General features: G+C 42.7%; 1 protein-coding gene across 1 annotated transcript in view; it reads right to left on the bottom strand.

The window, feature by feature from the left end:
• The window catches only part of DSTYK (dual serine/threonine and tyrosine protein kinase), a gene marked incomplete at its 5' end in the record, with an annotated part of 60,734 nt that overhangs the window by 22,377 nt on the left and 24,433 nt on the right, over nucleotides 1–13,924 (bottom strand). The window contains one exon of the mRNA XM_084610883.1: nucleotides 1,005–1,668. Coding sequence (XP_084467009.1) covers nucleotides 1,005–1,668 — 664 coding nt within the window. The remainder of the gene's footprint in view (nucleotides 1–1,004; nucleotides 1,669–13,924) is intronic.

Raw genomic sequence — 13,924 nt, 5'->3', positions numbered from 1 at the left:
TGACTATTACAAAGATTGGTGGAGCTGAACCAGAACAAATGGTTTTGTTAATATTTTGGCAAGTTGAAAAGTAAAAAAAATATTTTGGGGTCAAACAATGTTCCTATTTAGCGTATGTTTACAGTTATTTTTATAATAGTAAAGGAAGTTTCTAGAGAAGTGGATTTTAAAGTGTCAGAATGAGAAGTATTCTAAAAATTCTGAAAAAAAAAATCGAGGCTCTGCGACCAACAATTTGACAAAGTCAACACAAATTTGCAAAATGTTTTGGTGTCGACAAACTTGCATTTTTTGCTGAAAAAAAAAAGTGGTTTTATTATCCAGTTTTGACTACTCACAGCCATTTTCCCACCACTAATGTAGACAATTAGTGTCTCCCATTGTAAGACAGCACATTAAAGCAAAGAGGCCAAGGGCTTGTGTACACTTGAAACACGACAGCGGTACAGCTCCAGCGCTGCCGTAGTGCTTCAGTGTAGCCACTGCCTACCCAGGCGGGAGGGGCTCTCTTGTCAGCGTAGGTAATCCACCTCCCTAAGCAGCAATAGATAGCGCTAGGTCAGTGAAAGAATTCTTCCATCGACCTAGTGCTGTCTACACCAGGGGTTAGATCTGCTCAACTATGTTGCTCACAGGCGTGGAGTTTTCACACCCCACAATGATGTAGCTGGGTCGACCTAACCTTTTAGTGTAGGCCAGGCCTAAGTAGCCTGTTCTGGTCTACGCAGCATGAATCACTGTCAGACTTAATTAGAAGTCAGGTGTTCCTGGTCTAGTTGTGTGCTCCAACCTACTTCAGTGATATGCTTAGAGAAAATAGTCCAGTGTAGCAGACTACCCGTTGATTGCTTTACGGACTAGATGATTCAGAAGAGGTCACACAGGAAGGCGGACTTCTTCTGATCCACATTTACATTGGCCCAAGAAGCAAAGTTTGTGGAGGGGCTTATAAATTTAGTTATCTTCAGATCTCTTCTCATCTCTCTCCTCTTACCAGAGATTACCTTTGAATTCCATGTTAGCAGCATCTTCCAGCAGCTCCTCTTTCATATTGTTGAGAGTCTCTATGATCATGTCCTTCATCTCCTCCTGCTTGCGATTGGCAATACCCATCAGAGACTCATAGAGCTCATTCTCCTTCTTGCGCGTGTACTCCAGCCGTTTTGGGGTGATCTGCAAGTCTCTTTGCATGTCAAAAGCCTGGTTGATGAAGATGTCCAGGCAGCGGCAGTGCACCAGGTTCAGGATGGTGGCTACATCCACCAGGTGCTTCTGCAGCACCTGCCTGGAGAAAGTGCTCAGGAGGCGGAATTTCTCTAATTGCTCCACCAGCATGCTCTGGGCTTTGGCATCAGAGCTAGGGGCCCCACAGCTGCAGTGGTTGGTACTAAGGTAGTCTAGGTCCATCAGCTGACAGAAGAGGGATGACTTCTCATTCTCAGCCTTTTTGGGAGAGATCAATTCAGCCTCCGACTCTGGCACTTTGCAAAAGAAAACAGGCAAAGAGAATTTCTCTTGGATTTCCCGCAGTTCATTTTCATCAGATGCTGAGAGTTTAGTCTCACTGATGGCAAAGGTGACGACAGGCAAGACATGGTTCACATACTCTCCCAAGGTGACTTCAGCAGACTGGAATCCCCGACAAGGGGCTACCACAATGTCCACCTCCTGAAAGAGTAATAAAATAAAATCACCACATTGAAGTTTTAGCAATTAACCCTGCTACTAACTCCCAACTTCCCTCTCCCCACTAAAAATTCATCCCTGTGGTAGGACCTGTCATGGTCTAAACATGCAATTCCCATGAGTCCATGGGGCTGATTGGAGCTTCTCCCAGATCCTTGTATTAGCCTATAGAAGTAGTTATTCAAGGCTCATTTCTCAACCTTTTGGGTGTCTACAGCAATACTAGACAATGAAGTCTTGGAATCAGCAAACAAGGTTCAAATCCAACCCAAGTTTCACGTGGCAGTACAGGATCCATGGTCCTATTTTCGACCTCAAGCCTCTCGGTCTTGCAAGAGCTGACTTTTTATTTCATTTTCATTGTGAAAGATTGGAGAACTGAGAATATATCTTAGCTCACTTCAATATTTCAGACTTTTCACTTGAGTCACTTCATTTAGAATTTTTACTCATTGCGTCTCGCTGAGATATGGCTAGAATGCTTCAAATCAGCTAAAGCTATTGAAGTCCCTGACACAAGATCCATGTTTTTGTGATTCAGCATTGAAGGTTTTCTAAACTACTATGATGATTTTTAGGACAGGAACTAGTGAGAGCACACTGCCAGCCTGGAGAATGAAATCAGTAGATCCGCAACACAAGAATAGCTCAGGGACGCGTGTGCTGTTCTCTCTGCTATCTGCTGGCATGACTCAAACCTGTCTTGAAAATCCCCCATTTAGGACAAAAGGGAGTTCAGCCTCCCTGGCCTATTCAGTTCTCGGTCCATTTCTAGACTGCCAAAGGGCAGTTAGTGTGCAGATATTTCTGGACACTAGAAATCCAGTTGCATCAACCAACTCATTATACATACGCTAATGCAAAAAAAGTTACCATACTGAGGTGGCTTGCATTCACTACTGCACAGAGCTGGATCTGAACTAGTTACTAGAGCAGAGGTTCTCAAACTTCATTGCACGGTGACCCCCTTCTGACAACAAAAATTACTACATGACCCCCAGAAGCGGGGACCCACAGCTTGAGCCCGCCACCCCAGGTGGGAGGGGTGAGGTGGGGTCAAAGCTGAAGCTCAAGGGCTTTAGATCCAGATGCGGGGCCTGTAACCTGAGCCTTCCCACCCAGGGCTTTAGCCCTTGGGCTTCGGCTTTGGCCCCGGGTCGTGCGGCTCAGGCTTTGGCCCTGGCAAGTCTAATGCCAGCCCTAGCAACCCCATTAAAACAGGGTTGTGACCCACTCTGGGGTCCTGACCCACAGTTTGAGAACCACTGACCTAGAGAAAAGGCTATCTTAGAACCATTTCCACCATCCACGCTACCTCTCAAGGAGCTTGTCCGAGATGCCAACATCCTCTCTCTAATTTTAAAAAGACGACACTGCTTACTAGCAAAGTTTGCTTTTCCTTTAAGACTACATTGCAGCCACATTTGTTTACTGTATTTGTTTTATAACCACCTGTTGGCCAAACAGTTTAAAAGCTCAAAGAGTCTCATCAATGACTGACTTAGTGTTAAGATCCGATGCCTTCTGTATTTGTACCTTTAGCAAAAGGAAAGGAAAATCCTTAACTAGCTTCACTCACTTTTGTTTGTTGACCTTGAACCAAATCTTTAAGGACCATCCCTGATTTTTCAGTTACTATTACTTCTACCACAGAAAAAACAGTAGCTAGCCCCTCTCCCAGGTGCAAAAACAAATACACCTGCACACCACCACACATACAAGCAGACAGTCAGGTAAATTTTAGGTTGTGTGGGGACATGCAGGAGAGCTTTTACATTTTCTGGCTAGACGCTTCAAGAAGTTCTTCTATCCACTTTGCAGTTATTTGTACTGGTCCTCTTTAGACCAACTGTAAGTTGATCCTGTATGGCTCGGACACAAGTCATGAAAAATCCTGCATCAAGCCTCTTTTCAACTTTAAGCGTGTATTCCAAGCACACAGTTACTGCCCTAAATAGACTCCTATCCACTGCTACTACAACTTATAGTTATTGCATAAATGAAAATAGCAAAGTGACCATTATTACAGTGGGGTTAAATACGATGACACTATAAACTGCCAAAGTTTGTAGATATGCAAGCCAAGAAGATCAGTCAAGTACAAGTTAACTTCCTGGCACTTCCAGTGGTGAATTTGTCCCTCACCCTTCCCACAATATACTGATTTGTAGGCTCTTCACCCGCCTATGGTGAAAGAGACACTGGCCACTGCTAGAAGAGATACCCAAGTTCAGACTGGCCCACCTAAGTTGCCAGTCATATCCTGTGTTTCTAATGAGTGATTCAAGCATTGAACATTTCAGCTGTAAAGGTAAGAGTTCAGTTGTTGGTGTGGCTCTGGGACTCTACCACCTGAATAGGAGTTAAATACTGTTAGGAGGCTGCATTATTCGCTACAAGTAAAATTCATATATGGTATAACTTTATTGAGTTAGACCACAAATTTTTAGCTACAGTTCTTAGCCACAGTGTTCATAGATGGAAAGGCTCCAGGAGAATGCCTACGTTGTGGAGTAATTGCCCAAATGACTGCACCAACAGCTGTCTAGAGGTTGGTCAGAACTGTAATATTTTGATTACTGACGTAATGCCCAGTGAATGTTGCATAGGAACATGAATAAGCATTGCAACACAGTAAGAATTAAACAAGTTACACTTGGGCCAGTCACTTAACCCCTCCTCTGTAACAGATACTTACCTTCTTTTCTCAAGTGCTATAGAGGTAAGTTTTCATATGGGTGAAATTACTTTATGAATTGGAAGAAGGAGCGGTATAGGTACTTAACACTTACAGATTACAATTTTTTCCTGCTTCAAAGTACTCTAAATGAGAATTAACAATTTGAGGCAGTCCAGTATTCACACCATTTCAACGATTGGGAAACTGAGGTACTGAATTAAGCGAAAAGGAGTACTTGTGGCACCTTAGAGACTAACCAATTTATTTGAGCATAAGCTTTCGTGAGCTGCAGCTCACTTCATCAGATGCATCCGATGAAGTGAGCTGCAGCTCACGAAAGCTTATGCTCAAATAAATTGGTTAGTCTCTAAGGTGCCACAAGTACTCCTTTTCTTTTTGTGAATACAGACTAAACACAGCTGTTACTCTGAAACCTGAATTAAGTGAATTGCCCAAGGTTGGAGTGAGTCAGTGTCCAAGACATGACTGGAACTTGGTTCCTAGTTCCCAGTATTGTATTTAGACCACTCCCTTCTATGGGCTTCAAGAGCTCAACCAATCAGATCATGCAATTAGCTAAACACTCCAGTGGCTTATACACTTTGTTCTACCAGTTGTTAAATGAATTACCTACCATTTGGTCACTTGGAAGGGGCGGATGACAACTGATGAGCTGTTAAGCATGTACTGATGGTGATGACAGCAATAGTGTCGTCATTTGGGTGGGATGAGGCTGCAATCTTCATACCATTTTACCTTCAGTGACAATTAGACATTGGGTACAAGTATGGTATCAACATTCTAAATAGAGTTTTTGGCATTTCGGTTTACAGTGCAACAAGTAAGATTTCACAGCCAAGAGAGAACATTAGGAAGGCATCTTAAACAGGGCAATAGTCTATTTAAATTGAAGATCTTCATTAGACACTATGGTTAGACAGCCTTCCTTAATCTGAACCTGAAAAACTGAAATGCATCTGTAACAAATCAGTGTTGTTCCTCAAGATTCTGCTATTGATTCTTGCAGTATCAGAGTCCCTTAGGTGCCTGGGACCAGATGTTGAGCTGTCACAGGGATCCTCTCATGCAAGTACGTCATCTTTTCATGTTTACAGACAGTTCATTACATGAACTTCCCCACAGCACTGGGCTTGCACATTAGTCAGTTATTTGTAGTGGAGTATCACTATTTTAGAAGGGAAAAAATATTTTAAATTAACTGGAAATGCTTTTATGTAGCCAGGCAAAACTATTTAAATCTGATTTAATGGCATTGGCTTCAAAAGCTATGAGCAAAGTATCCCAGTTAGTTTCTCTGCTGTGGAACCAAGTGGAGGATGTCACTCACTTCCACAGAATCTGAGACTCTAGGAGTCTCCTTTAAAAATTTTACTAGAGATTTTTGCTAGGGGAGAAGTGCTCCCTGAGAAGAGAAATAAAACACTCCAGCAGTACAGGCCCAAGAAAAAAGGGTCTTTAAAAAAAATTACAAACAAGAGACAAAATTTCACATCCATATAAAAGTTTTTGAATTTCAGTATTGCCCTGCAGAGTTGGAAACCCAATCAGTACTGCATTAGACCATGAAAAAAAAATCACAATGAAAGGCAAGAGCTAGGCAAAAGGTGAGAAAAACTTTCCTTTTTTTCGCAAAAAGAAAAGGAGTACTTGTGGCACCTTAGAGACTAACCAATTTATTTGAGCATAAGCTTTCGTGAACTACAGCTCACTTCATCGGAGCTGTAGCTCACGAAAGCTTATGCTCAAATAAATTGGTTAGTCTCTAAGGTGCCACAAGTACTCCTTTTCTTTTTGCGAATACAGACTAACACGGCTGTTACTCTGAAACCATTCCTTTTTTTAAAATTCAAGTAGCTTCTTGGGCTCCATCTTCAGGGCTGAGCTGTGGGAGGAGGGCCAATAGCCCTAGAGCTGAGCAGTTTTAAGGATACAGTTTAAGATTCACTTTCACTTGTTCAGTCTAGACCTTCATTTGGGCAATTAGATTATTTATTTACATAAGGAATTGAGTGCTGGTGGAGGAGATAAGATTGTCTGTAAAGCTCATTTTTGACTTCTGTATTGAAGTCAAATCTCAATATAATGGATGCAATTTACTCACCTGTAGAGACTTAATCAGATACTTCTGCTATCTGTGAGGTGCTTTCAGATCCTTTGATAAAGAGGTGCAAGGCAGCACAAATAGGGTCACCTTTTGGGGTAGTCAAGAAGTCCTATGTAGGATACCTTGCCTTTGTCCACAAGGGGGGTAGCTTCAGACTCAGGTTTAATTTAAGCATGATTTTAACATATGCGTAGCCTTTTGAGTAAACATTCACCTAGTCAGTTCTTTCAGTATTATTTGTTTCCAATAGTAGTAGTCTCCCATTTAAAAGGGGATGGGGGGGGAGGAGGTGGCACAAAATAATTCTGCTAACAAAGGCTAGATTGAGCTATAACTTGCTCTCTGTTTTAACTAGCTAACCATGATGCATGCATTTTTAGAGCTTCCATTTAGCCAGTGCATGGTTGCTCTGTGCTTTAAATTGATTGCTCTGAGGTGTCCTGCATCCTGATTGCTCCCCACTGGTTGACATTGCAACTTGGAAGTCCCAATACTAAAAACTTGCAATGAAGGGCCAGCTCTGAAACAAACTTCCTTTCCATTTGATGAAGAGTTAAATATTCCCCTTTGGGTGTGGCTGAAAGAATTACAATTTTGGATGCTACTTTATTAAGAGAGTTCAAAAATTCTCCCAAATAATCCAGAAATGAAGGCATAAGTGAGATCTTCACTGTGCACCAGAGGAAGCCACTGAGCTCGAGCAAAAACATGAATACGAATTTTTAGTCAAATGAAAGACTTGAGTAGTCTCCCATTTTCTGCCCTAAAAAAGTCTTGCCAGCAGTTTTCCTGCTATTACTGTCATGGGACTCCCAAGTCTGTGGCTGAACAAGAGTACAAGTTAAAGAAAAATTGGAAAGGCAATTCTGCAATATTCACATTGAAAGATGACTCACACAGATGACTATAAACAAAGGAGGAAGCCAGTACTGTCTCTAGGAGATGGGCTTAAAAAAAAAACCAACACAAAATGCAGCGTGAGCAACTGGTCCTTGTTTTAACAGAGACCTTGTAGGGTTTTCTAGCAACATTTGCATCATTTGTTTGCTTTTACTTCTATGAGGTAATTTTCCCCAATTTATGGTGCTTCTCTGAATATTTCCATATGCTATTCAGTTGTAAGTTCTTAAACTTACAAACTCTTCAAGGCACCAGTCTAGTCTTCTTGTGTGTGCCCAGCAGCATGTACACCTCATAGGGCAGTTTCACTGAGAGGACTGTTAGCTAGAATTGCTGCAGTCACACAGTGATTTATGGAAATATCTTGGAACCTTAAGTCAGTTCTCACTAAATCAGAGCTCTCAGTCAGTATGCTCTGCTGAAGCAAAAGCTTCAAATACATTACTATCAAATAATTACATCCATGTTTCTCCAAAGTTAAAACCTGGTCTAAAAATCAAGACTTATTGAACACTTGGAGACCTAAACACCAACTACACAACTAGCGGGGTTACAATTCTGCTTCTTGAGAGAATATTGCCTGACATATGTTGACAGCACCTATTCATTAAGAACTGTAATACAATGTAACCAATTAGGAAAAAAGCATTCCATTCTCCTCTCTCTGACAGCCTATGCATATTTCTATAGACTAAATTCTGTACACCTCTATTCAAAGAGAGAAGTTAGCCCCAGTACTAAATAAATACAGGTAAAAGGAGAGACACTATACACAATACATAATGAAGAAGAGACAAGCAATTGAAGATCTTTATCTCAGTGCAATAAGCTATTTAGGGACACAGCCAGTTGCCTTGTCCTTTAGGATAAAAATTGGCAGAGGATTGCCATATTTTCATATACCTGCCCCCTATTCATCTAAGAATAAGATTCATTTGCTGCTTCCAAAAATGACCCTACCCCAGATTATTAGACCTGGCACAGTTTCACTTTCCATTTATTGAGGAAAGACTTTTTGTAGTTAGAGGTGCTCAGAGGCTATCCTCTGTTAGACAAGCTTTTGCTGCAGCAAATTACGCTTAGTGAGACTCAAGTCTCAACTCAGTATTTCACTCAAACACTAAACCAATTCCAGTACTCTTCGGATTCCGAGAATGGATCTACCACAGCACTCAAGCAACACAATAATTAAAATCAGACGCTGCTAGGGGCAAGTTATACAACTGCACTACAAATCGGAGGTACTTATATGGCCGGGTTACCAAAGTATCAGAGCACCTCATGATCTTTGATATGTTTACCCTCAACATCCCTGTGAGGTAAGGAAGTACAATTATCCCCATTTAACAGAAAGACCTGAGGCATCAAGAAATTAAATGATTTGCTCAAGGTAACACGAAGTGTATGGCAGATTAGGGAACTGATCCCAGAACTTTGAATCCCAGGCCAGCACTCCAAACTAAAACTGACAGTAACACTCTGTGCCAGCACCCTTTGCAAATAAAAAGGTTGTTAGTGCTACTTTGTTTCTTTGGATAAAGACCATCTGTGTCATAAATAGGAATCCTGCTCCACTATGGAAGTTTGTGTTCTTCCATCAGCAAGAGGGCCAATTAAACAAGTCTACAGATAACATACAAGACATAGGAAACAGTCTGAATAGTGTTTAACACTAGACTCTTCTAACCCTACTGCAAAAGCCACAGAACCTGCCCCATCAAGAGAGAGAGAGGGAGAGAGAAATCACTCTAAGCCAGCAAAAACTGAAAGTAGTGACATTCAGAGCATAGCACAAGACCCAGACTCTAGCTCTAATCAGATACGGGTGGAAGGAAATATGAATTTCCCAGTGATTGTACTTCTGAGAATACCATCCCTCTAGCACTGAACCCAAGTTGATAGGCCCAGTGTAAGACCTAAACAGAACAACTCTCAGATATTTAATTCTGGTGCTCAGCAAAAGCACCTCAGTCAAACTTAATTGCAGCTGTGCTATACTGGGGTTTGGAGGAAAGGCTCAGCCAGAAGCCAGCCTCAGAGAATATATCTACACTGCAAAAGGTAATGTGGCAACAAGCCTCAGAGCCCAGGTCAACTGATTTGGGCTTGGGTACAAGGCTAGAAATAGCAGTGTAGATATTTGGGCTCAGGCTGGACCCTGGACTCAAAGGCCCCTCCCCCCGTTGGGTTTGAGAGCCCAAGCTCCAGCCCAACCCAAAATGTCTACGCTGTTATTTTTAGCTCTGTAGCATGAGCTTGAGTCAGTTGACAACTTTGCAGTGTAGACATACCCTTAGGGTCTCAGAAACAAGACAGGAAACCAATGTTTGCTTCAGCCTTTGCTTAGAATGTTCTTTACAGTTAAGACCACAGGGAAATGCAGTCACATTCTTTGCCACCTGTAATGGACAAACGGTGAAGAGAAGTCAAACGTAACAGCACTGCATTGGTGCACAAGCAGCAGTAGCAAAGCCAATTCAATGAAGTTACTGACCCATCTAATTTTGTTCCTTGAGATAAAGTGCAAGGAACAAACCTTATATTTTTTCCTTTAAAAACCTTTTTTCCCGAAAAAGATCTAAAGTATTGAACGCATGTGGCAAGTACTGTTTCCTTACATTTTTATTAGGAATTTCCTGTAAGCACCTACTAGTCTCAGACTCCACCTGCATTCAAAGTTAAGGAAATCACCCCACTAAGAGTGAAGCACAAAGCAAGATTGATCTGTGATCCAGGGTATAAAAGAAGTTTCCGTCTGCACTAACACCTCTTTAGTTGTCAAATGGTTTTCCCAGGGATGCACAATATTTCAGAGATCTCAGTTAGAGCCTTTAAGCCCTACTGATTTAGCAAAATTAATAAGTGTTTACTTTCACCATAAATCTGTTTGGTTGCATTGATTATTCCTCTGTGGTCCAGAGGCATTCTTTTGTACAAGTGATCCCCAAGGAGTAGAATAGCCTTGCCAAATGTGAGGGGTTTTGGGGCCATCTACATTATAAATATGCTTAAGAGCAAATATACCTGCCAGCACAGAATTGTGCTCCCAAACCACCATACCCACATAGAGTCAGATTCCTGGCTCTTCTTTCTGTGAAGCAAGATGTTTATTTCAGCGAGGATATCCTTTAGTAACCCAGAAAAAGGTAGCAAATCCTATCCTAAACACCGAAGTTTCTCAAGCTAAAAGGTTAACATGTTAAGACTGCCAAACATGTGCCGACTGCATAATGCTCCAGATCTGCTGTGTTCCTACAGAGCTTTACAGAACCTTCTAGGATGTACTGTCACTTAAGAGCCACTTTGTTCTTTAGATGAGGTCTGTCTCACTTTTCTATAAGTGCCCAGTGCAAACCTGCCTATGTAATTAAGCATCTTGCCTAGATTTTTTTTAAACCCACACAACATCCATTACAAGCAATGGATGTGTCAGCATTTCCACGATCAAGACTGCCTTCTATTGGTAAACATTTTAAGAGAGAGAATTAGAGGTTATGACCGTTATGAGCAACACCTAAGTCAAATGCAGAACAAGTTCTACTGAATTCAAATGTAGGTCTAGTAAGCAGTGTTCAGAGTCCGTAAGGCAACGCCACAGTCAAGCCCATTCTAATTTTTTTAGAGCATAGCAGGACAATGTTTCTTCAGTGACTCTAGTGAGGGGGAGATGGTGTCACAAACAAAATCCTTGGCACAAAGATCTGTAAGCATCAATCTAGATTCAATACTGTTGGGGGCGGGGGGGGGGGGTTAAAAAAAGATGAGACTATCAGAAATAGCATAGAGAACAGCTAGAGCAAGGGTACATCTGCAGCTTGATTTTTCAAAAGCTTTGGGTTCCTTCTGCTCAGTGGGTGTCAACAGGAACTGGGATGCTCAGAACCTCTGGTAAAAAAATAACCGTAGTGTGGACACTTACGCCTTAAAGTGGTGATTCTCAAACTTTTGTACTGGTGACCCCTTTCACATAGCAAGCCTCTGAATGCGACCCCCCCTTATAAATTAACATAAAGGCCATAGTGGGTCAGACCATAGTGGGTCAGACCATCCAGCCCGTATTCTGTCTGCCGACAGTGGCCAACGCCAGGTGCCCCAGAGGGAATTAACCTAACAGGTAATGATCTAGTGATCTCTCTCCTGCCATCCATCTCCACCCTCTGACAAACAAACAGAGGCTGTATTACAAACATTTAATATATTTAACACCATTATAAATGCTGAAGGCAAAGCGGGGTTTGGGGTGGAGGCTGACAGCTTGCAACCCCCCACGTAATAACTTCACAACCCCCCAAGTAATAACCTCACAACCCCCTCAGGGGCCCCGACCCCCCGTTTGAGAACCCCTGCCTTAAAGTCATGATCTCCACCAGCATGCAATTGTTACTAGCAGCTCACTAGCTTTGTGTCTCTAGTCAAAGCAAGCAGGAATTTCTTTGCAAGAGCCATGCTACAGAGGTGCAGATTTGGGGTTATGTCTATTTTAAGTATTCTTGTAAATCCTCTTATTGCTCTGATAATGTGCCAGCACTACGGTCCATCACCAGCAGGCATTTTACCACTGTGTTACTTACCTCTGCTTGGTGTGGGTCTAGTCTGCTCAACAAGCCCATCAAAGCCAGAACAATGGTGGAAGAATTTCAGAAAGCCTTCAATGTACTCCAGGCAGGACCAGCGACATGGGCTCCCACCCAGGCTTCCATGGTCAGGGGGGCACCAGGCACAGTGCAGAGATGTGCACTGCCGGTGGGCAGGGGAGCACTCAGAGCAGCGAGTGACAGAGGGGAGCGCTGCACATAGGTGGAGTTTGGAAGGGTAGAGGGGCATTATCCCCCACCTCCCAAACTCGCAGAGGAGATGTGGGGGATGCCCAGATTTCTCTCTGATTCCTCCCTATGAAGGAATGTTTTGGTGAGGAGGGGTGAACAGTGATGCACAGAGCACCTGGTGTTACTGCTCACCCCCCCCCGCCAATGTTCCTCTGTACCCCCCGCCCCCAGGGAGCTGGGAGAGGGCGAAGTGAGCAGCAACACCAGGTGCTTCGCATTTCCAGGTCTGTACCCCCCCATGTGGTTGAGGCTCTTTAAAAGAGCTAACAATCATCCAAAGCACAGGGCTCGGTGGTGATGGGGGACTTCAACTACTCAGACATCTGTTGGGAAAACAACACAGCAGGACACAGATTATCCAACAAGTTATTGGAATGTACTGGAGACCATTTATTTCAGAAAGTGGAGAAAGCTGTTCTAGATTTGATTTTGACAAAGAGGAACTGGTTGAGAATTTTGAAAGTGGAAGGCATCTTGGGTGAAAGTGATCATGAAATCCGTGCATCCGATGAAGTGAGCTGTAGCTCACGAAAGCTCATGCTCAAATAAATTGGTTAGTCTCTAAGGTGCCACAAGTACTCCTTTTCTTTTTGCGAATACAGACTAACACGGCTGTTACTCTGAAACATGAAATGATGAGTTCATGATTCTAAGGAATGGTAGGAGGGAAAACAGCAAAATAAACGCAATTGATTTCAAGAGGGCAGACTTTAGCAAACTCAGGGAGTTGGTAGGTAAGCTCCCATGGGGAGCAAGTCTAAGGGGAAAAAACAACTGAAGACAGTTGGCAGTTTTTCAAAGAGACATTAAGGGCACAAGAGTAAACTATCCCACTGCATAGGACAGATGGGAAGTCTGGCCAGAGACCACCCTGGCTTACCCAGGAGATCTTCAGTGATCTGAAGAGTCCTACAAAAAGTGGAAACTAAATTGGAAAGGCCAAGGCACAAAATGAGATCAAACTAGCTAGCCTGTTACTCAATTTGGGGGGGCGGGGGGGGAAGAGGAGGAAATTACAACAGAAAATGTGGAAATGCCTATGAACTTTGTTTTGGTTTTCACCAAGAAGGTTGGTGGCGATTATACGTCTAACGTAGTGAATGTCAGTGAAAATGAGGTAGGAGAGGCTAAAATAGGGAAAGAAGAAGTTAAAAATTAGACAGTTAGATGTTGTCAAGTCACTAGGGCCTGATGAAATGCATCCTAGAATACTCCAGGAGCTGACTGAGATGATTCTATGTGGGCACAGAAGAGGTTAGGGGAGAAGGGGGTGCAGGAGGCAAGTGCAGGTCTTAGGGGAGAAGGGGTTATTCATTATTGTTAGTGTATTTTACAGATTTCAGACATACCTCTCAGATTAGATGCCTGTTCACACAAATTTTTATCAGTGACTACCATTTCTCAGCTTCTCTGCGCTAGCACAAGATGGCTCCCTCTCCCCCTCTGTCTGCCTGGGTTCTCTCCCTCCCTTACTTTTTTCTTGTGAGCACGCAAAAACCGATCAGTGGGAGCCAAAGATTTGATCCTGAAAACCTTTAATCTGCAAGGAGTCCTTACTCAGACACTTAATCCCACTGAACTCATGAAGCTTGCTGGATCTGTCCCCAGCTCCCACTGTAGCTCAGCAGTTCAGAGTTTTGGAGCAGCACTATTTTTGTGTTGCTTTGTCTGCAAACATATTTAAGTTTTGTTGCTGTCACGAGAAAT

This window comes from Lepidochelys olivacea (assembly GCF_965140295.1).
Source record: "Lepidochelys olivacea isolate rLepOli2 genome assembly, chromosome: 21".
NCBI classification, from domain to species: Eukaryota; Metazoa; Chordata; order Testudines; family Cheloniidae; genus Lepidochelys; species Lepidochelys olivacea.
Note: the sequence above shows the minus strand (reverse complement) of the source record. Positions and strands in the feature narration are given on the sequence as shown.